Source organism: Delphinapterus leucas, chromosome 4, assembly GCF_059928025.1.
Source record: "Delphinapterus leucas isolate spDelLeu-1000000601 "Yukka" chromosome 4, BTC_Dleu_Yukka2, whole genome shotgun sequence".
NCBI classification, from domain to species: Eukaryota; Metazoa; Chordata; class Mammalia; order Artiodactyla; family Monodontidae; genus Delphinapterus; species Delphinapterus leucas.
Window position 1 is genome coordinate 78,603,025 of NC_143132.1, and position 25,504 is coordinate 78,628,528.

Consider the following 25,504-nt stretch of genomic DNA (forward strand, 5'->3'; position numbering starts at 1 on the left):
CCTGCACTCTAGAGCCCGCGAACCACGACTACTGAGCCTGCATGCCACAACTACTGAAGCCCGCGCACCTAGAGCCCATGCTCCACAACAAGAGAAGCCACTGCAATGAGAAGCCTGTGAACTGCAACTAGAGAAAGCCCACGTGCAGCAATGAAGACCCAATGCAACCATAAATAAAGAAATAAATATTTTAAAAATAAAATAATAAAACAGGCAAACTGAAAAAAAATTTTAGAATAGTTTTGTCCATACCTACAAAAATCCTGCTGAGATTGAAAGGAATTATGTTGAACCTGTATGTCAAATTTGTGGAAAATTGACATCTTTACTATATTGATTCTTCCAATCTATGAACATGGGATTTAGATCTTTGTTTCTTTCATCAGCAGTTTGTAGCTTTCAGTGTGTAAGTCCTATACATATTTTGTTAGATTTACACTTAAATATTTTTCTTTTTTTGAGTGATTATAAATGTTATTATATTTTTGTTTGTACCTCCTCAATGCTAGTGTATAGAAATATAATTGATTTTTTCTTTTTAAAAAATTATTACTAAAATATTTTTTGTATGTTTATCGTGTACCCTGCAAACTTGCTAAACTCATCTAATAGTTCTGGAAACTTTTTGGTAGATTCCTTGGAATTTTCAACATAGACTATCATGCCATCTACAATTAGGAACAGTTTTTATTCCTTGCTGTTTGACCTGTATGCATTTTATTTACTTTTCTTGCCTTGTTACACTGGCTAGAACTTCCAGGACTATGTTGAATATTGGTAGTGAGAGTGGACACCTGCCTTGTTCCCAATTTTAGGGGGAAAACATTGTCTTTTCCCAATAGCATGATGTTAATTATTATAGGTTTGATATAGATGTTCTTTATCAAATTGAAAAGGTTCCTCTCTGTTATTTTCTGAGGGATTTTGTCATGAATGGGTATGTTGAATTTTGTCAAATGCTTTTTCTGCATCTATTGATCTGATCATATTATTTTTCTTCTTTAGCCTGTTAATATGGTGGATTACATGGATTAATTTTCTAATATTGACCTAGCCTTGAATCACTGGAATAAACCCCACTTGGTCATGGTACATAATTATTTTTTTTATATTGCTGAATTCCATTTGCCAAAGTTTTGTTAAGAATTTTTAAATCTATATTCATGAGGGGTATTGGTCTGTAGTTTTATTTTTGTACTGTCTTTGTCTGGATTTAGTATCAAGTTAATACTGGCTTCATAGAATGAGCTGGGAAGCATTCCTTTCTCTTCTATTTTCTGGAAAAGATTATGTAAATTGGTGTTCATTCTTCTCTAAATGCTTAATAGAATCCTCCAGTAGAACCATCCAGGCCTAGATGTTTCTTTTGGGGAAGGTTTTTTTTTTGCGGTACGCAGGCCCCTCACTGCTGTGGCCCCTCCCATTGCGGGGCACTGGCTCCAGGCTCCAGACGCGCAGGCTCAGCGGCCATGGCTCATGGGCCCAGCCGCTCCGCGGCATGTGGGATCTTCCCGGACCGGGGCACGAACCCGTGTCCCCTGCATCGGCAGGCGGACTCTCAACCACTGCGCCACCAGGGAAGCCCTGGGGAAGGTTTTAATTACAAATTTAATTTCCTAATTGTTATAAGGCTACTTAAATTATCTATTTCATCTTGGGTGTGTGTATTGAGGAAACGGTTCATTTCATCTAAGTTGTCAAATTTATGTGTGTAGAGTTGTTGGCTATAATTCCTCATTATCTCTCTGGTGTTTGTCGGGTCTGTGTGATACCCCCTGTTTTATTCCTAATATTCGTAAGTTATGACTTTTTTTGTTTTTTGGGTCATCCTTGCTAGCAGTTTGTCAACTTCATTGAAATTTTCAGAGAACCAGCTTTTTGCTTCTTTAATTTTTCCCATTGTTTTTGTTTTTTATTAACTTCTACTTTTATCTTTATTACTTCTTTCCTTCTCAGCTTTGGGTTTGTTCTTCTTTTTCTAATTTCTTGAAGCTGAGGCTTCTACTATTGACTTCGGATGTTCCTTCACCTGATTTGAGCACTTCTCCTTTAATGCTGTAAATTTCTTTCTCAGGACGGCTGTAGCTGTATCCCACACAGCTATGGATATGTTTTGTCTTTATTTGCATTCAATTCAATGAACTTTTTAATTTCTTTGAAACTCTCTCTTTGACCTCAGGATTATCTACCCATATTTAGAAGTATGTTGTTCTGTTTCCAAGCATTTAGATATTTTTCTGTTATCTTTCTATTATTGATTTCTTGTTTGATTCCACTGTAATCAGAGAACATACCCTGTATGATTTCAATTCTTTTAAATTTGGTGACGTTTGCTTTGTAGTGCAAGATATGGTGGATCTTGGTATATGTTCTGTGGGTGTTTGAAAAGAACATGTATTCTGCTGTTACTTGGTGGAGAGTTCTATAAATGCTGATTGGGTCATAGTGTTGTTAAGTTCTTCTAAATCCTTGCTGAAGTTTTGCCCATTTTTTTATATCAATTATTGAAAGAATGGTCTTGAAGTCTCCAACTGTAATCATGGATGTGTCTATTTCTCCTTTCATTTCTATCAGTTTCATTTCAAAAATTTTGCAGCTGCTATTTGGTGTATACACATTTAAGATTTCCTGTCTTCTTGGATGAAAGGATTGACCCTTTCATCATTATACAGTTTCCTCTCAATTTCCCTGGTAAGTTTCCTTGCTCAGAAGATTACACTTTTACTAATTCACATAGCACAGCGTTTCAGAAGCCACAGCAATTCTTAAACTCGGTAGTTCTTTCTATGGAACATACTAGTGGAAGCAGAGGCTCTTTTCTCTTTCACATTGATTACTCTTCCTAAACCCAACCTACTTTCCCTACAACAGGGCATTTTGGGATAACCTAGGGACCCAATAGAGTGGAGACAATTTCCTCTTTGTGTATCAGGCAGCACGTTTATTCATAAGAGACTATAATAGTTGTCTGTATAACCGCTGTAGTGACCTAAATGTGTTGATAGCCTCAATATTAAGGTTGAGGTCTTATTTGTTTTCTTTAATAAACCACACATTGGCAGTCCCCTAAATAACCAAGACTAAGTTTAAATTATTGGGCAACTATTTCCAGAATCTATTGTCTTTCTAATAATGTCAACACCCTATTTAACTCAAGACAGCAATGCCTATATAGTGGTCATGAAGGAAACAAAGGCAGTGGTGTGCTGTAAATGGTAAACACATTCTAAAGTAACAATAATGATAATGATGATGCCCTGATTTTATTTCCTTGGTATAAATTCTCCTGTCATGACTGATTTCAATATCCCAAGGTGAGCTCACTGGACCTGGAGTTGGAAGAGATGCACACAGCTGGCCATCATGAGTGGGAGAGCCGAGCACACACCACTGCATCAGGGAATGAAGAGGGGCCAGTGTAAGACAATGGGAAGTGACAAGGTGTTGGCAAACTGGAAGCACATACCTTAACTAAAAACATTCAAATTCAAATTTTGAAAAAATACTTAGCAGGGTGGAAATGGCTTATGGATCTCCAATTCGTGACTCAAGAAAAAAATTTGATCCATGCTCCTTAGCCTGGTGTTCAAAATTCTTTCCTTTCTGGTTCCTTCCTGCCGTTCCAACTTCTTTCTAGTTCTCTGACTCTTGCTCATTAATCCAGCCATAGAGAACTGTCTGTGGTTCCCTGAGCCTGTCTCAGTTCCTCTGCACAGATTCTGCCCTCTTCCTGAGATGGTCTTTCTCATCATATCTTTTTTTGGAAATTTCTCTTCCTCCCTTGACCTATGTCAACAATACAGACACACTGAGTTCTGAGCTCCCACAGAATAATTTGTAAGACTGTGTATCGGCAAGTATCACACTGCGCTGTGACTTCCTTTACATGTCCTCCTTCCCCACAAGACTGAGAGTTCCTTGAAGACAGAAATTTTGCCTTACTTGTTTCTGTATTTTCATCATTTAGGGCAGAGTCCGGCTTATATAAGGAGCTCAGTAAACACGTAAATGATTGTATAAATGGGTGAATATTATTATTAATAGTAATAACCATTATAAAAGCAAACTCTTAGGTGGCACATATTATGCGGCAAAAATTGGTATAAGCATTGTATATATTTTAAATAATTTAATTCTTAAATTAATATCCCTCTTTACATAGTCATTTTATAAATGATAAAACTGAGGCCCAGAGGATGTAAGAGACTAACATACCAAGGTCACGTAGCTAATAAATGATGGAGCTGGGCATTTAGCTTCATCAGACTTTTTTTTCACCTCTTGGTTCTTCCTGACACCTCCTTAACTCGTAGCAGTCTTGGGAAAACAAACACTTCCAAGTACGTTTGTGACTGCAGCATCTAAATGCTCTCACTGTCCTGTAATTCAGGTTACTTAGGGACCATTAGCTATCTGGTTGAGGCTGTTGCCATGGAGGAATTTATAGAGAAAAGCAATGTGTTTAATTAAGTGGTTGTCGAAAACACCCACCCAGTATAAATGGATTCTGGCAACAGAGGTGCTTTTGTTGCTGCCAGAGTCCTGCCACAGGTCATTAACATCTTGATAGATTTGAGGCATTTCCAGCCTGAGTGCTTTCACCCAAGGATGGAGGAAGTCTCGTTGGGCTTTGAGCTGCTTGGAGGCCCAGGGTAATAGAGGCAGGACTCGATGGATGGACACTGCTAGTGTCAGTGAAGGGCTTCAAGCAATAGATGGCTCTATCAGAATTAGATGCAAGTCAAGTCCATGATCAGTTCTGAGCCCCTACCAAATGCCAGACACTGTACTAAGTACTGGGAGGTGGGCCGAGATGGGCTTGGACAAAGGTGACTCCGAATCAGGCCCTGACTTAAGGAATGCTTTCCTCACAATGTACACAATGAACTATATTATGTTGTATAAGGTGAGCACAGAGAAGGGTATATAGGCAGTGAGAATCCACTGATATCCTCAGAGCATGAGCATGAGAGTGATCTAGACCGGTGCTTCTCAAACTTTAATGATAGGAATCAACTGGAGATCCTATGACAATGCAGACTCAGGTTTAGTATGACTGGGGTGGGTCCTGAGGGTCGGCATTGCTAACAAGCTCCTAGGTGATGCTGCTGCTGCTGATTCCAAGAGCACACTTTGAGTAGCAAAGTCTAGAATAAATGAAAGTACGCAAAAATGAGTGGGGTTGGGTAGGAGATACATTTCAGGTTGTTAATTTGTATATTATATTTATTATTCATGACTAAAATGTTTAGCAATCCCCGATTCCTCAGTTTACTTGGGGTTTTTGTTTTATGTGTGTCTTTATTTCTTAAATTATTAGTAGCAGTGTTTTTCATTACAAAAGTAGTTCAGCATTCCTAATTATACTGTGACAAGATAAAGTATGATTGACCTTAGTCCATCAACGGCAGCCACCATTCCCTACAAGTATCTGACTTTTTAGTTGATTCTGGGAAAAGACTAAATAAAGTCAAATGGACAACACAAGGCCAGAAAGATCTGGAGAGGAAAAGAGGAAAAGGTCTCTGAACGTGCCCAAGGAATCACTGTCCTCCTCCCTGAAAACAATAGACAATCAATGAAGAAGCCAGACACAGGCACAAAGATCATTTAACCAATTTAAACCGTGGTGACGGCTGTGTCGGGAGATGAAAAAAAATCACAAAAGGCAGCAAGAGCAGTACAGTGAGAAGACAACTGGGCTGAGAGAGAGGTCCCGAGAAGTCAAGCTGTCCTGTGACCCTTAATAAGTGGTTGCCCTTAGATAGGTCGTTTAATCTCTGGGTTTCTTCAACCAGAAAATAAAACCAAAAGTTCCTTCTTGCCTTCTTCCCTGGGTCTGTTTGAGGATCAAATGTGAGTGCAGGTGTGAAAGCAAACACAGGCATTGCTTTGGGGATCAGTGAACTCCAGTGGCGCCCTGTGCCTGGGAAGTCGTTTGGTCTCCTGTGCCTCAACATTGCTTCGCTTCCCGGATGCCTTTCTTTCTATTTAAACGTCTAGGATAGTTCCTTCTTCTGGGAAATCATTCTAAATTAAGCAGAGATGTCCTGCACAATTCCACTTACCCCACCAAGCCCAAGAAACAGAATTCTGAGTTTAACCATTGGGTTACAGTCTGAGAAGGGGCACACATGGAATCTGGGCACGGGAGCAAAAGACCATTTTAGCAAAAGTCAGGGCAGTATAATGCATTGGAGTTCCGTCTCTGCTACTTTAGAGCTCTGTTACTCTTCTTTTTCAAAAATTTTTATTGAAATATAGTTGATTTATAATGTGTTAGTTTCAGGTGTACAGTAAAGTGATTTAGTTATACAATACATACATATACATATATATTCTTTTTTTACATTCTCTTCCATTATAGGTTATTACAAGATACTGAGTATAGTTCCCTGTGCTATACAGTAGGTCTTTTTTGTTTATCTATTTTGTATGTGTTACTCTTCTGAGCTTTGATTCCCTCATCTGCAAATTGGAGTTCATGTTTCCTGCCTCAGACAATTGCTATGAAGATTGAATTAAATGAAGAAGAGTAATTTTTAAACTATAAAGTGCTACAGGAATATTACTTACTATTTTTTTATCAAAAAATAAGTAGAGAATGCCTTATATATTTTCATTTCTCTTTCCAGTTGTGGAATGTTACTCTGGCCCACTGGTAACTCTCCCTTACTTGGTGCTTCAATTTTAAAAAGATAATATAAACCTTTACATTTGTGTAGCCACTGACAGTTTAAAAGTAACTGTCTAATACTTTACAAAAACTACAAGATAACCAAGAAAAATACGAGGAAAAAACCCTAAGAAAAATGCCATTTAAAGATCATCAAAATTATATAAATTATACAAACATAATGGCAAATGCATGGAAAGCACTTATCGCAAGGTACAGTTTAAGTGCTCAATAAATGTTATCTATTAATATTATAACAATCTTTGACAGAAGATTGCATGGAGAAAAGCTGGAATGATATATACCAAAAATTAACAGTAGCTGTGCTTCTTTCAAGAGCAGTGGATTTCTAATGGATTAAAGACTGTATTAAAACAAATACACTAATTTAAAAAAACAAAATGCAAAGCCCACTCAAGTTCACCTAGCTACAATGATAATAAGTAGCAGAGCCAAGAATCAAACCCAAGTCTTCTGATTCCAAATTCAGGACTCTTTCTATGACACCAGGCTGCTTCCTTGACCTCACTTTCATTCTACTGTCTTTATGTCCGACACAGATAATTAGTCGGATTTCACCAAAGTCTGAGGATTAAAAACCTAGGTGGGTTTCAGGAAAGGTAGGCAATGAAACATGCTGAAAGTATTTGCCATGAAGATGAAGAGCAAGAGTTACTTGATCCCAGCCACTAGAGGCAAGTCCTCTCGTTCAGGAATAAGGGGGATGAGAACAACAACCCTCACCACCACTTCACACTAATGTGTGTGGAGGGAAGATCTCATCTCCTCCCGCCTCCTTAACCACCGCAGACAAAGACATCTTGAGTACATTTGACTGAAGAGCCACGTCATTGCCATCGTATCGCACTTTTCTGAGACTCCATAGAGTGTCAAGATGTTCTCCTTGGTACTGGCTTAATGGATCACTTCTAAAAGCGTATGCACTATTTATTGTAAAAGTCCTTTCCCAGAGGGCCAAGAAAGGCAGTACGAGGAGGAGATAAACATCATCCTGTCTTTACAGCTATAAAGTTATAAAATTCCTAAATGGGCTGGGCTGGGCTGGAAGCCTGAGTCTCACTTGAAGTCTCCTTACGGTATTCTTTTTTTTTGAATTTTGAATTTTTAAATTTTATTTTACTTATTTATTTTTTATATAGCAGGTTCTTATTAATTATCTATTTTATACATATTAGTGTATATGGTACACTTTAAGAATACCTTAGGGTATTCTTAATGGTTTCGGCTAACTGGGATCTCGCTGGAGCTGATAGCATCTCTCCAGTTCTCCTTTTGGTCTCTCTGTCCATCCTCCTTGTATTTGCTACCCAAGTGCCTTCAAACTCATTTTTCTAATCTGCTGAATGATATATCTGTCTAAATTTAGAACATGTCAAAGAATTTAATCTGCACTAGTTTGGGTGATATCCCTTGGAAAATGCTTTGACTGACTTAATGTTATTTCATGCCCTTAGCACCTATAGAAGGCAGGCCTATATAAATATGTCAGGATTACTGTCCCTTTTAAAAACTAATGGAGATGGCATCTGTACACATATGTAGAACCATCTATTCAATACCACTATGAGGAGGCACGATGGACACCTCAGACACATTTTTTCCCCCACAACTTTATACAACAAGTTCTGTAAAAAGTGAATGACAAGACTGTTGGGAGGATTAAGTGAGACTGTGTGCACAGTTTCTCCTCCAATGTTTGGCATATGGTGGTTTCTCAATAAGGTAGAGTTACCATGTCCTTCTTAACTTAGAATTGAGGCACAGACAGCCCATCAGTTTGCCAGGCCAAAGCCCAAGCATTACCCTGAACTCCTTCCTCCTAGATGATTAAACACAAAGATCCACAAAGCCCAGCTATGTCAGTTATCAGCTTATTGCTTCTCAGTTCCTAATGCACACTTCAGTATATGCTCTATGATAAACATCAGATTCTCTTAAGCACTTCTGCTTTCAAGTGTGCCCCCATGTCACGATTTTGCAGTAGAGAGCACTAGAGGGATACAGAGGAAGAAGAGGCCTTTTGGAATTTCCAGCTTAGGCTGGGAGTCAGCAGGTTGATGCGAGAACAGCCAATGGCCTCTGCCCCAGCCACAACACAGGCCCTCTGCAACCTTGCAACCTCTGCTTGGCATTCATCTTTCCTCAGTCACCTGTCCAGACTTCATCCATTCACCAATGAAAAAGGTGACTTTTTGCTGAATTGGATAATAGTTTTTGAATTCTGGAAGAATATTTCCTCAACTTTTTTGTGCTATGACAATATTATAGCCACAGACATGACTCACTTTTAAACTTAATCTGCATTGTTAACATACACTCTATTACTTTCTTAAGTTTAGACCATAAACAAAACAATAAATCAAACTCTGACTTCTAGTTTGCTTATTTCCATGGGATAATTGCAGCCACCGGGGCCAATTCCAAGCTACCAACCTGATATCACTGAACATCCAGTTGGTAGAGAGAGGCAGGAACACACTGTCATGCATTATTTCCACCACACAAATAGAATAGGCAAAAATAACCCCCAGAGCATACATAACAGCAAAGTGAAGTAAAATCATCAGAGGATGAGGCATTTTGAGTATATTACCTTTATTTTAAATATATTTGGGGTGAAAGTTAAAAACCCACCAGACCACACAAATGAAGAGGAAATAGGCAGTCTACCTGAAAAAGAATTCAGAGTAATGATAGTAAAGATGACCCAAAATCTTGGAAATAGAATAGACAAAATGCAAGAAATGTTTAACAAGGATCTAGAAGAACTGAAGAGCAAACAAACAATGATGAACAACACAATAAGTGAAATTAAAAATTCTCTAGAAGGAATCAATAGCAGAATAACTGAGGCAGAAGAGCGGATAAATGACCTGGAAGACAAAACAGTGAAAATAACTATGGCAGAGCAGAATAAAGAAAAAAGAATGAAAACAATTGAGGACAGTCTCAGAGACCTCTGGGACAACATTAAACGCACCAACATTCAAATTATAGGGGTCCCAGAAGAAGAAGAGAAAAAAAAGGGGACTGAGAATATATTTGAAGAGATTATAGTCCGAAAACTTCCCTAATATGGGAAAGGAAAGAGTCAATCAAGTCAAGGAAGTGCAGAGAATCCCATCCAGGATAAATCCAAGGAGAAACACACCAAGACACATATTAATCAAACTGTCAAAAATTAAATACAAAGAAAAAATATTAGAAGCAGAAAGGGAAAAACAACAAATAACATACAAGGGAATCCCCATAAGGTTAACAGCTGATTTTTCAACAGGAATCTGCAAGCCAGAAGGGAGTGGCAGGACATATTTAAAGTGATGAAAGGGAAAAACCTAAAACCAAGATTACTCGACCCAGCAAGGATCCCATTCAGATTTGATGGAGAAATTAAAACCTTTACAGACAAGAAAAAGCTAAGAGAATTCACCACCACCAAACCAGTTTTACAACAAATGCTAAAGGAACTTCTCTAAGCAGGAAACACAAGAGAAGGAAAAGACCTATAATAACAAACCCAAAACAATTAAGAAAATGGAAATAGGAACATACATATCGATAACTACCTTAAATGAAAATGGATTAAATGCTGCAACCAAAAGACATAGACTGGCTGAATGGATACAAAAACAAGACCCATATATATGCTGTCTACAAGAGACCCACTTCAGACCTAGGGACATATACAGACTGAAAGTGAGGGGATGGAAAAAGATATTCCATGCAAATGGAAATCAAAAGAAAGCTGTAGTACCAATTCTCATATCAGACAACACAGACTTTAAAATGAAGACTATTAAAAGAGACAAAGAAGGACAATACATAATGATCAAGGGATCAATACAAAAAGAAGATATAACAATTTTAAATATTTATGCACCCAACATAGGAGCACCTCAATACATAAGGCAAATGCTAACAGCCATAAAAGGGGGAATTGACAGTAACACAATAATAGTAGGGGACTTTAACACCTCACTTTCACCAATGGAAAGATCATCCAAAATGAAAATAAATAAGGAAATACAAGCTTTAAATGATACATTAAACAAGATGGACTTAATTGATATTTATAGGACATTCCATCCAAAAACAACAGAATACATTTTCTTCTCAAGTGCACATGGAACATTCTCCAGGATACATCATATCTTGGGTCACACATCAAGGCTTGGTAAATTTAAGAAAATTGAAATTGTATCAAGTATCTTTTCCGACCACAACACTATGAGACTAGATATCAATTACAGGAAAAAATCTGTAACAAATACAAAGACATGGAGGCTAAACAATACACTACTAAATAACCAAGAGATCACTGAAGAAATCAAAGAGGAAATAAAAAAATACCTAGAAACAAATGACAATGAAAACACGATGACCCAAAACCTATGGGATGCAGCAAAAGCAGTTCTAAGAGGGAAGTTTATAGCAATACAATCCTACCTAAAGAAATAAGAAACATCTCAAACAAACAACCTAACCTTACACCTAAAGCGATTACAGAAGGAAGAACAAAAAACCCCCCAAAGTTAGCAGAAGGAAAGAATTCATAAAGATCAGATCAGAAATAAATGAAAAACAAATAAAGGAAACAATAGCAAAGATCAATAAATCTAAAAGATAGTTCTTTGAGAAGATAAACAAAATTGATAAACCATTAGCCAGACTCATCAAGAAATAAAGGGAGAAGACTCAAATCAATAAAATTAGAAATGAAAAAGGAGAAGTAACAACTGACACTGCAGAAACACAAAGTATCATGAGAGATTACTACAAGCAACTATATGCCAATAAAATGGACAATGTGGAAGAAATGGACAAATTCTTAGAAAAGCACAACCTTCTGAGACTGAACCAGGAAGAAATCGAAAATATAAACAGACTAGTCTCAAACACTGAAATTGAAACTGTGATTAAAAATCTTCCAACAAATGAAAGCCCAGGACCAGATGGCTTCACAGGCAAATTCTATCAAATATTCAGAGAAGAGCTAACACCTATCATTCTCAAACTCTTCCAAAATATAACAGAAGGAGGAACACTCCCAAACTTATTCTATGAGGCCACCATCACTCTGATACCAAAACTATACAAAGATGTCACAAAAAAAGAAAACTACAGGCCAATATCACTGATGAACATAGATGCAAAAATCCTCAACAAAATACTAGCAAACAGAATCCAACAGCACATTAAAAGGATCATACACCATGATCAAGTGGGGTTTATCCCAGGAATGCAAGTATTCTTCAATATACACAAATCAATCAATGTGATAAACCATATTAATGAATTGAAGGAGAAAAACCATATGATCATCTCAATAGATGCAGAAAAAGCTTTCGACAAAATTCAACACCCATTTATGATAATAACCCTCCAGAAAGTAGGCATAGAGGGAACTTACCTCAACATAATAAAGGCTATATATGACAAACCCACAGCCAACATCATTCTCAATGGTGAAAAACTGAAAGCATTTCCACTAAGATCAGGAACAAGACAAGGTTGTCCACTCTTACCACTATTATTCAACATAGTTTTGGAAGTTTTAGTTACAGCAATCAGAGAAGAAGAAGAAATAAAAGGAATCCAAATTGGAAAAGAGGAAATAAAACTGTCACTGTTTGCAGATGACATGATACTTTACATGGAAAATCCTAAAGATGCTACCAGAAAACTAGTAGAGCTTATCAATGAATTTGGTAAAGTAGCAGGATACAAAATTAATGCACAGAAATCTCTTGCATTCCTATACACTAGTGATGAAAAACCTGATAGAGAAAGTAAGGAAACACTTCCATTTACCACTGCAACAAAAAGAATAAAATATCTAGGAATAAACCTACTTAAGGAGACAAAAGACCTGTATGCAGAAAACTGTAGGAAACTGATGAAAGAAATTAAAGATGGTACAAACAGATGGAGAGATATACCACGTTCGTGGATTGGAAAAATCAACATTGTGAAAGTGACTATACTACCCAAAGCAATCTACAGATTCAATGCAATCCCTATCAAACTACCACTGGCATTTTTCACAGAACTAGAAGAAAAAATTTCACAATTTGTATGGAAAAAAAAGACCCGAAATAGCCAAAGCAATCTTGAGGAAGAAAAATGGAGCTGGAGAAATCAGGCTCCCAGACTTCAGACTATACTACAAAGCTACAGTAATCAAGACAGTATGGTACTGGCACAAAAACAGAAATATAGATCAATGGAACAGGATAAAAAGCCCAGAGATAAACCCATGAACATACAGTCACATTATCTTTGATAAAGGAGGCAAAACTATACAATGGAGAAAAGACAGCCTCTTCAATGTGTGGTGCTGGGAAAACTGGACAACTACCTGTAAAAGAATGAAATTACAACAGTCCCTAACATCATACACAAAAATAAACTCAAAATGGATTAAAGACCTAAATGTAAGGCCAGACACTATCAAACTCCTAGAGGAAAACATAGGCAGAATGCTCAATGACATAAATCACAGCAAGATCCTTTTTGCCCCACCTCCTAGAGAAATGGAAATAAAAACAAAAATAAACAAATGGGACCTAATGAAACTTAAAAGCTTTTGCACAGCAAAGGAAACCACAAACAAGACAAAAAGACAACCCTTAGAATGGCAGAAAATTTTTGCAAATGAAGCAACTTACAAAGGATTAATCTCCAAAATTTACAAACAGCTCGTCCAGCTCAATATCAAAAACACACAAAAAATAATTCAAAAATGGGTAGAAGACCTAAATAGATGTTTCTCCAAAGAAGATGTACATATTGCCAACAAACACATGAAAGGATGCTCAACATCACTAACCATTAGAGAAATGCAAATCAAAACTACAGTGAGGTATCACCTCACACCAGTCAGAATGGCCATCATCAAAAACTCTACAAACAATAAATGCTGGGGAGCATGTGGAGAAAAGGGAACCCTCTTGCACTGTTGGTGTGAATGTAAATTGATAGATCCAATATGGAGAACAGTATGGAGGTTCCTTAGAAAACTAAAAATAGGGCTTCCCTGGTGGCGCAGTGGTTGAGAGTCCTCCTGCCGATGCAGGGGACGTGGGTTCGTGTCCTGGTCCAGGAAGATCCCACATGCCACAGGGAGGCTGGGCCTGTGAGCCATGGCCGCTGAGCCTGCACGTCCGGAGCCTGTGCTCCGCAACGGGAGGGGCCACAACAGTGAGAGGCCCGCATACCACAAACAAACAAACAAAAAAAAAAAAAACTAAAAATAGAACTACCATACGACCCAGCAATCCCACTACTGGGCATATACCCTGAGAAAACCATAATTCAAAAAGAGTCACGTACCACAATGTTCATTGCAGCTCTATTTGCAATATCCAGGATGTGAAAGCAACCTAAGTGTCCATTGACAGATGAATGGATAAAGAAGATGTGGCACATATATACAATGGAATATTACTCAGCCATAAAAAGAAACGAAATTGGGTTATTTTGTAGTGAGGTGGATGGACCTAGAATCTGTCATACAGAGTGAAGTAAGTCATAAGGAGAAAAACAAATACCATATGCTAACACATATATATGGAATCTAAAAGAAAAAAAAAAGGTTCTGAAGAACCTAGTGGCAGGACAGGAATAAAGATACAGATTTAGAGAATGGACTTGAGGACACAGGGAGGGGGAAGGGTAAGCTGGGATGAAGTGAGAGAGTGGCATGGACATATATACACTACCAAATGTAAAATAGATAGCCAGTGGGAAGCAGCTGCATGGCACAGGGAGATCAGCTCAGTGCTTTGTGTCCACCTAGGGGGGTGGGATAGGGAGGGAGGGAGGGAGACACAAGAGCGAGGGGATATGGGGATATATGTATACATATAGCTGATTCACTTTGTTATACAGCAGAAACTAACACACCATTGTAAAGCACTTATACTCCAATAAAGATGTTAAAAATAATAAATAAAATACAAAAAAAATTTATTTGGGGGTGAAACTAATTTTATTTAATTTTACATATAATAATAACTTGTAAAACTATTTAATTTAAATTTAAGAATTAACAACTGACTGTCAAAATTCCTGAAATCCTACCATTCACCTCTTATGAGCACGTGTGAACAAGCTCCAGCATGCCACTGGATCAGACCTTCATGGATATTGTATAAGTATCTAATATGTCACCTAACCTCCCACCCATTCATTGATCCTCCACATTTCAAACACGTACGGGCCACAAACCCTGATCCACAATTTCAAATTCAACAAAGCTCTGAAAATTGCAGCCGTGGTGCAAACTCACTTTGCGGTAAAACCAGATCTGAACCAGATGACGATTTATTCTAGTTTTAATATCACATGTTTCCCTGAAAAGATATTAATATGTTTGATTAGGGTGGGTTGTCCCAGACCTCCACTTGGGGCATAAAATAAACAACATATGCATTGTTTTACACTTCCAAAATATGAAAAATTCTCAGCTGATTCAAGGGTTTTGGATAAGGGATTGTGGACTTTCAGTGATCTTCATAAAATATAAATACAGAGCCTCACCCATCAGATCCTCCATATCACCTAAGGGATAAAATCGAAGTTCTTAAACATGATACACAAGGCCCATAAGTCCTTTTCAAGTTTCCTCTCAACAGCTCCCACCTTGCCCTCCTATATCAAACTACTTCTAGGAGTCTGACCAACCATGACTAAAGATGGAGCTGGGCTTATTAGCTACCCCTCATCTACACTGTATATACTTGGGGAAAGAATCAGAACCCAGCTAACACAGGAGTGTGGTGGTCCATCTTTCTTGCTCTATCACTTACGGGATCTTCATCTGGCCACTTCATTTTCCCTAGTCTTCACCTCTCATCTATAAAATGGGAATCATACAACTAACAAGGATGTAGGGAAGGTAAAGCAAGTTCATGGACATGAAGATACGTTTACATGTGCTACAGATATTCTTTCAACCACTGATGAGTAGCCAGGGATTTCTCATCTCCCCAGAAGGAGCTGAAAGTTGATGTACATGAAGCCCAGCCTTTTCTGCCATATACAAAAAAAGTGTTATGCTTGAAAAGAGTCTTGTGTGGTTGGTAAGGCTGGGGAAATAGGTCTATGTTACAGCCCCTGTAACTCTCAGGAATGGATGGGTCTTATTCCATTAGAAAAAGGAGGAAAGGGGACAAGAGCAGCCCAGGTTCTCACCTTTCTGGGCCTGTGTGTTTATACATTTGTTTTGTTTAGTCTTGCTGTTGTTATTTTGGAGGTTTTGTTTTTTGTTTGATTGGTTTTGCTGTTGCTGTTTTTTGCTGCACTACAAATAAACAGAGGACTTAAGTCTGAAAGGTCATTCAAAACCTATGCATGCCCCTCCTTTGACAAACAGCTTCCTATCTTCTGCTTGAACAGTCACAGTCACAGTCACAGTGAATGGGAGCCCATTCATTTAGTCCAGAACATTTTCTTTACAACTGGTACCTCCTCCTTCCATTACATGAAGGCAGTCTGAACCAGCTACAAAGAGTAACAGGAAAAGAAAAGAAACTGGCAATGTCTTACACTGGTAAAAACGACTGGAATCAGATCTTTTCTTGAAAGTAGATTTTGATGGAGGGTTGTGGGAGAAGTAAAAGAATTTTGAGAGAGAAGAATGACCAAAAAAGAACACAAAATCACTACCATTTAAAAAGGAGAAATGGGTTCCAATGTGCAAAGGAAGAAAGTCTGATAGCAAATAAGCAAATATGATTGCTTAAAATTCTACATGCATAGGATACATGCCTCATTATTGTCCTTAATATAAATGGGTACCACAAGACAAAAGAGAAATAGAAAACTAGTTGCCAGAGATTTCTTACCAACTTTCTGAACATCCTATTAGGTTCAGAGGTAAGTACAAGGCTTGCGTCTTTGGGGCAAAGCTGTTCATATTTACCTGAAAACTGCTGGTGTTAGCAATCATCGTAGCTGATGTTAAATCAAGCACACAATTATAGTGCTAAACCTCAACGCAGATCACACAATCAGATTTATCTTTCAAAAACTGGTATCTACAGGCCACTGCAATCACTGAGCAGAAACATTCAAACAAACAAAAAAACAAGTCAAACTTCTGTACAAATAAAACCAAACAAAATATGCACCCTTAAAGAAATTACTGATTCTATTATTTGAGAATTCAAAAGTAGCCACCACTGGATTTGAAAGACCATGTTTGTGCATTCTTTCTTATAAATGAGATACATTGTAGAAATGAAATGAGATATATTGTAGAAAAAAAGTGAGATACATTGTAGAAACAAAATAGGTAAGTGTTTACTTCTGATGTGACCTTCAGGATTTATGTAGACATCTTGCTTAATCAAGGCAGCCTTTTCTTTCTTTTTTTTTTGCGGTACACAGGCCCCCCACCGCCGCAGCCTCTCGCGTTGCGGAGCACAGGCTCCGGACGCGCAGGCTCAGTGGCCATGGCTCACGGGCCCAGCCGCTCCACGGCATGTGGGATCTTCCCGGACCGGGGCACGAACCCGTGCCCCCCGCATCGGCAGGCAGACCCCCAACCACTGCGCCACCAGGGAAGCCCAAGGCAGCCTTTTCATTTGCACAAATCATATTTTACTCTGCAGATGGGAGGTGGAGAGTAGAGAATAAAATGTAAGTTGGTGAAAGTGAATAAATTAAAAGACTTTTCATTAAAGGTAACCCAGAGATGATAGAGGTAGAGATGGACAAGATAGAAATAAAGGTAGAGGCTACCAATAACAACGTCAAAAAGTATTGCCTTTTACCAATATTTAGTACTTGAGAACAGAGGAAGGACACTGATGTCCATTGAAAATCCACTATGTGCTAGGGACTTTGCTAAGAATTTTACAATGTTACCTTGTTTAGTCTTCATAACAACTTGTCAGGTATATATCATTATCTGTAGTTCATAGATGAAGACACAAATGCTCAGAACTTGTCAGCTTGGTTTTCAAAAATTCATTTTAATTCAATTTTTGGAACCCATTTGAAACAAAAATATGCTATGGTGGTCAGAAAGATGGATTCACAGGTTATTTGGTTTCTGCATTCCTTTGATTGAGGGATTTGTTCTGCTCGACTGGAAGGTTAAACATCCCAGTGTTGTCCTCCTAAAATTTATTCAAAGAAGATGTCCCTCCCAGAAGGGAAAGATAAAATGATTCTTCACTCAGGTGTAGAAATGACTGAGCTTTTCGGCTGGAACCTTTGGTGATTGTATTACCAAGAAAACTTACTGAACCAATTAAGTATTTCAAATGGAGTTCTAATTGCATTCTCCATTTAATATCATGGATTCTGCAGAAGAAAAGAGATGCCTCTTACCCTTATTATGTGCATATTTTACTTATTACTATAAGGACTATGGCATTCCTAATATTCACCTGGTGGGTGAAAAAAAGGTCACACAGACACTAGAATGTCAGGGTAGGACAGAAAGTTAACCATCTTCATTGTGTCTTTGGCAATGAAAACCCCCGTAGCTAAGATAAGCCTTGAGGGTGAATGGAGCAGTCATTAAAATGACAAGCACTTAAGCGTTAGATTTGGTTTTTATCTTAACTCTGGACAGGTGGCCTTTCTTTTGAGGGCTTTTTATTTGCTTGTTTTGTTTTTTTTAAATTTTTATTTTATATTGGAGTATAGTTGATTAACAATGTTGTGTTAATTTCAGGTGTAGAGCAAAGGGATTCAGTTATACATGTACATGTATCTATTCTTTTTCAAATTCTTTTCCCATTTAGGTTATTACAGAATATTGAGCAGAGCTTCCTGTGCTATACAGTAGGTCCTTGTTGGTTATCAATTTTAAATATAGCAGTGTGTACATGTCAATCCCAAACTCCCAATCTATCCCTCCCCCACTCCAAGGTGGCCTGTCTTTATCCTGCATGATTTCCCTAGTTTTGTTGCTCATGTTATTGTACCCAACTTACCTAATGATAAAATTCACAATGTATGTGTTGACCTCATTCATCCTCTTTCCCAACCTTCCTTTCCACTGTACCCAGAGTGGGACGGTTAGTAGCCTGATGTGGTTGGAGGGAGAGTGCTTACAAGAAACAGAGATTGGAACCAGAAAGATCAGTTAGGAGGCTAATACAATGGTCCCTGAGAGCCCTGATGAGGGCCTGACCTAAGGTAGTCACAGTGATGGCTGAGTGAAGCAACTAGCCTGGAAAACAGTGGTTGAAGTCAAACCTGGTCATACCATCAGCCATGGGGCACCATGAAACTTTACTCTCCAGCTCGATATGTCAATTAATTATCTCACTGTAAGTAGGAGAAATTCTTCCACTGGGCCATCTCCTATTCTATTATGGTGTTGTCAAGGAAAAGGCTAGATTTCCACTGCCCTTCACTTAGTCATAACTACTCACTCTGTCGAGAGCCAGAAGCCTTGAATTTTCTCTCCAGAAGTCTCGGCAATGTGGCCTTTCAAGTCTTCTGTGGCAGTCTCAATGGCCCCTGGCTGAGTAGGAGAAAGGGAGTACCTAGTTTAGAGAAGACTGAGTCCTCTTCAAGCTTATGATTAATTACTATATCCCAGCAATTCCTCCAAAAAGTTAACCAGGAAAGATAATTCTTGGAGTTGCCTGTTTGTTGTAGGCACTGCCTGCTGGAGAGCTTAGTCTTAAACTCTGGTATTTACTAAGTTGCTCTCCTTGGGTGGGACAAAAGTGATCCAAGTCCTGTGAGATTTCTATAATCTTACTCACATTTTCTCATAGAAATGAAGATAGCCATTTTCAGAGCACCAGTTTTTCTAATAAACAAATGTGTATCAGGAAGTTCAATGCATTTAGCAATACATACATTTTTAAAATCTAACCTTTCTCTCTTCAAAGAGTACATGGTCATAAAACACAAAGGAGGAAAGCTTCTTCCAGTATTCTGACTATAGTTTTATCTGGCTCTGGGAAATGAATTTTTTGTCTCCTTACCTCTCTTTTTTTACCTTTATCCAAAAAGGAATTCCTACTATGAGCCTGCCTCTAGCTTAAAAATGGATTAACCCTGTCTCAATAATAAATTCATAGACCCTCTAGCTCAGTGATTCTTAAACTTCAGCACACATCAGGATCACCTGAAATGTGTCTTAAAACAGATTTCTGGGCACTGTCCCCAGAGTTTCTGATTCAGTAGTTCTGGGGTGGGCCTGAGAATTTACATTTCTAACAAGTTCCTGGGTGATGCTATTGGTGTGGGACTCTACTATAAGAACCATTGTTCTCTAGGCAGTTACTCTCAGCCTTGGTGACCCATCAGAATCACCGGCAGAGCTTTTGAAAATCCTAATGCCAGGGCTGTGCACCAGGCCAATTATATCAGATACTCAGTGGACGGGATTCACCTAACAGTACATCAGGATTTTTTAAAGCATCCCAGATAACTCCGATGTATAGCCAAAGTTGAGAACCACTACAGCCAAGGGCTTATCTATTATAAGCCATCCCATTTTATAAGTGTGAAAACAGGGGTCTGTGTAGGGAAGTATATAATTTGTCAAGTTCACTCAGCCAAGAAGTGACAGAGACAAGACAGGAAACCCAGACATTCCACTTCTAGGCCTACAACACAGTGCCGGTCTCATGCCCAACCCTGGGACTAGTATGTTACAAGTTCTCATACAGTCTCTATATAATAGGGCTTTATGCTAGACACCTAATCTTCCATAAACATTAACATTCCTAATCCTCCTAGCTTGAGACCTTTCTCTCCCAAAAGGAAATGGGGACACTAGCCTGGCTAGGACCCATTCAAATATCTTCTCCCAGAGGTGAGGTGATTGTAGGATTTTGGTTTGCTTGTTTTCTCAAACTATGATAAAAGGCTTTGAAAGACGTTAGCCACAGAGTCCATCGGTTAAGAAAAATCTTATATGAGTCCACATGTAAAATACAGGAAAAGAATGGAGCTGCTTCAGATGAAGTGGTAGTAAATGGTACAGAACTTTAAGTACTTATCTGTCCTCCTCCCTTCCACTCATTCCACACAGCACAAGTCATCCAGGAAATGGATAGGACAACTACAGAGAATTGAGTGACCTGTGTTCATATTCCAGATATGTCATGAATAAATTCTGTGACCTACAGATAATTATTTAACTTTCCTCGGCTTCCATTTCTTTATCTATAAGACAACTGAGTAGACTGAACCAAAGCTTTCTGAGCCAAGCTGATGATCAAAACCTCCTGGAAATCTTTAAGAAAATATGACCATAGCCTTTTACACTGAGAGATTCTAATTTTCAATTGTCAGAAAGCTAGTATGGTACCCCGTGCTTGCTGAAACCTGTGTGTCACAAAATCAGTAAGTTCTGGGACACTAGTCAAATATGCCTTGAGCTCCCACTGACACAGGAGATTGTGTCAACATCACTGGTTTCCAGTAATCCAGCTGGTAGGACTGGACTACCCTGCAGGGAAATTTCCTGATTCTGTGACAATTCTCCCATCATCCATCATCCTTGGCTCCCTGTGATACAGCCTGACTCTACTAGGCCCACTGGTCAAAGTTCTCTAAAAAATGATGCTTTCTTTGATGACTCATCATGGCTATTTTTCCTGCCTCTTTTCGTGTATTCACATAATTTCTGCCTCAAGCTAATATAACTTGGTAGTGAAACTAATACTTTTCAGAAGAAAAACATTATAAGTGGAATTGGAGAATAATGAAATAATCCTAAAATAAGCATTTTGTTGGATGCTTTTATGCCAGACACTTTGCCAAAAACATGTAAAGATGAATAAAAGAATGTAGAATTTTTCAAAACCTTACTTGTCTTCCCTATGGAAGGCAATTGGCAAAAGCTATCAAAATGATCTAATCTTCGATCCACACATTCCATTTCTGTGAAGTTATACTATAGATACTCTTGAATATGTACAAAATGACGTATGTATAAAGTGTCCTTTGCAGCCTAGTTTGTGGATAGCAAGAACTTGGAAACCATGCAAATATCTATCAATAGTAGAGCTGTTCGATATATTATGGGACATATCCATGCAATGAAATATGATAAATATGTAAAAAATGAAGAAATATGTACTAATCTTTGATTTCAAAATATGTTATTAAGTGAAAGGAAAAAAATGTTCAGAAGAAAGGGTAAATATGGCAACTTTTTTTGTGAAAAGGAGGAGAATGGGTAAGAATAAGTATTTGTGTTTGTACAGGCCTAAAGTCACTCTAGAAGGATACCTAGAAAATGTTAACAGCGGTTCCCTAAGGGTAGGGAAGGAACTTGGTGGATGGAGCCAGTGGATGGGTGTTGTTTGGCTATACACATTTTCAAGAGTAAAACATTAAAAATGAAGTGTATTCCTTATAGAACAGTTCGGAAGTCTCTGGAGTTCTGTCCGTGTCCTCACTGCCTGAATTCTTACATTCAGTAGAAATATCAGTTATGCCTCTATGGAACAGCTATGCCTCTATGGAACAGCTATGCATCGTATCCTGATAGAGTATTTTACTCTCCTCCATTTGTTATTATTGGTTACTATGATAAATTAACTTCAGCCTTTTAGTGTCAAAAATGAAATAAAGTGTGTGAACACTTTGACTTGTGTCCGGGACAAGGTTTTAAATCTCAGCCTTTCTGCTGGCTGTGAGACCCATGTTAAGTCACCTTGTCATTCCATGCATCGTTGTCAGCATTTGTTAGATGGATAAGATATCGTTAACTGTAACAGCTGTTAGGAAATGGTGAAAACATTTGGTAACACTGAAGAATAAAAGACTTCATTATCATTCTTCTTGTTAACATTGAATAGAAGGGAAATCATTGTACCAGGATTGGGGGATCAAATGGTTACTGAACAATTAGCTCTGAGACTCCTTGCACTCTAAAACTAATACGAAAGTATAATGGAATGATATGTACACATCACTCGACGAGAGAAAGCCTGGCAAGAGAGTACAAATACATTTCTAATTCTAAATTTTAAGAAAAAATCATTAGGGGGATCCTTACTTACAAGTCACTACAGAGCTTAATGGTCAATATTTTCTCTAATAGTCTAGCACTAAATATTTTCAATCAAAACAAACGTACTGAGGAAAGTTCAAAGACATATGTATTTGTCTCCTTGTGTTTCCTCGAGCTAGAATAGCCCAGGGCCAGGAGCCACACAAACAGTATTCATGTCTGCTACTAATATTTTCCCATGTACTAGACCCCTTAGCTAGACAGTGAGAGGATGGGACAAGATAGAAAGGAATGCTCCTAGGGACTTAGACACAATCAGCTCTCCCTTGAGGGTGTCGTCATACCAAGAGTTTACTTTGTGGTATATTCATAAGGTAAGAAAACCAGCTGTGAATTGGATGTGATTTGTAAAGCCCAGACAAATTTGTCTCTCCCTGAAAATGAAGGAAATGCTTCTTATTTCATGATTGTTAAGTGTCTGCCCTTAGATAGAAACATCAACTTTATTACCATCTTCAAAGGATTTCAGTGTAAGGAGGGGATTCAAGAAACATTTTGCCCAGTGAGATATATAATTTCTAAATCACAAAGACGCTCACACAGACAATAACAATACAACTAATACATTTAGTTGTTCCCAGTACAAGAGCAAGACATGGGGAAGCGTGTAGTAAGAGAAGAGGGAAAAGGAGAGAGCATGAAAGTCAAATTAGTGTCATAAAGGCAGCAACATCTTGCCACACAATGGGAAGTCCCAAACCTGCTTATTAAAATCTTGTTGCTTACAATAGAACACAGGCTATAAGAAGGCCATGTGGAACCATTAATTAAATATTAAAAGTTCAAAGAGTTTTAGTCCCATTAGTTTGTATGTAATTTACATTCTCAAGTATAAATTTAGAGATAATTCCCCATCTCTAATCGCTTTCAACTTTCTGATAAGGTATCTGCAAATACAGAGTCCTACAGGGAGTTTAAATATATCTTTCCCCATGCGGATCAAGTATTGTTCCTTTCATAAGAAGTTGCTTTTGAATATCACTCTCCACGACTGGAGTGATTATGATAATATACCTCAAGTTTTTAGCCTTGAGGGGTACTTTTGTTGAGAGAAGACAGTAGGCCATTTTTAGATATGTCTAAGCAATAATAGCAGATGAACAAAAATATGAGGAAAAGGTTATCCAAGCAGACTGATAGCAAGTGGTTCAGACCTTCATTACTGTGATTCCTCATTCATTGTCCAAGGCCAGAGGCAGTGGATGGGTGGTAGAAAGTTCCAGGAGTCTTGGGTTCCTGGCCTGCTATGACCCCTAAGTTGCTGGTTGCCTTTGGACAAGTCACATCTTCTTTATGTGTCTCAGGGGTGGGGTTGGATATTTTATGAGGCCCCTCCTGGCTCTGAGAAAGAATGTTGCTAAGCTGTATCAGAAGGACAAATTTGCAGTAAATAAATAATTGGCTGGAAGCCTGAGGGAAGAAAGCAACAACCCAGAGTGACCCATAAAAGAACACAAGAGGTTGAAGGGACCAGACTGGCTTGTTTTATGACCAGGTATTCAGAGATGTGATCTAATGCACGATATTATGATGCTAAAAATGCCTTGTTTGTCTTAAATTGATCTATACTTTCAAATCAGTCACATCTTTGCATATCCAGCTTGAAACTCATATACTGATCCTCCTTCTTATTATAGCATTGGGTGTCCACTCCTGGCAGCTGAGTAACTGAGTGCCATCCTGCCTCAGCAAGCCAAGGAATAACTTTCCTTTCCAGATATGAACAAGAACCAACTTAAATATCCAGCAAAACTTACATAGATTGTACTACATCTCCATAGCGGGATATTATAGAGTGTTAAAAATGATGTTATGAAACTACAGTTATTGACATAATAAATATTTGGCATGTAATTCTATTCTTTTGCACAATAAAATGTACATGTAAGAAAAAGTAAGGTTATTCACCAAAATGTATAAAAGCACATTCATATATTTTGGTTAACTTTGAACTGTGGAATTATGGTGTGTTATCTTGCTTGCCCACATTTTCCAATTTTTTTCAATAAACCACCTCCCGTGAAATTATTTTAGAACCCTGTAATAAAATAAAATGCATGGCCAAGGAATTTCTCCACTCAGTCACTTACTGCTTTTCTGAATTTGCAAGATATATCCTTAAAATTCTTACACTGTAATAAATTGATTTATTTTAAATCACTGCATGGGATCACAGAACTATGAATGGGAATTGGGGAACATTTGTTCTAACCCTAGCTTTGCTACTTACTAACCTCTTGGGCAAGTCAGTGCTCACTAACTGTTAGGACCTTGGGTGAGCCACTGCCCCTCTCTGGACCTTAGCTGTCTCTAAAAATTAGAGAATTGACTAGCAACTTGGTGTTCAAGGTGTGTTCTATGGACAGAAAGCATGAGCATTGCCAGAGAGTTTATATAAATGCAGAATCTAAGGCCTCATCCCAGACCCACTGAATCAAACCAGTATTTTAACAAGCTCTCCAGGTGATCCGTTTGCACGATAAAGACTGAGAAGCATTGGACCATATCACCCTTAGATCTCATTTCAGCTCTAAGAAGCAAAACATTATGTTGTATGTTTCATAGATCTGAGTCATTCAGAGCCCTGGCCTGATCTAATTATCCCTTGAGAAAATCAGTTAGCTTCCTTCATTTGAACCTCTTTCCTGCTACAGACCCTATAGGTCTACATTTGTATCTCACCTTAGGGGTCATGGTGAGGTCATGGGCATCTTCATATCATTCCTATTACCAATAACAGGAATGTGAATGCCAAGTCAGCAAAAAAGAGAAAGAAAGCATTTAGAATAGCAAGAGATGCT

The 25,504-nt window shown here is 38.2% G+C and overlaps 1 protein-coding gene across 1 annotated transcript in view; it reads right to left on the reverse strand.

The window, feature by feature from the left end:
• TPRG1 (tumor protein p63 regulated 1) overlaps positions 1 to 25,504 on the reverse strand; it is a 148,311-nt gene that overhangs the window by 119,989 nt on the left and 2,818 nt on the right. Inside the window, 1 exon segment of the mRNA XM_022569690.2 lies at positions 19,093 to 19,184. Coding sequence (XP_022425398.2) covers positions 19,093 to 19,184 — 92 coding nt within the window.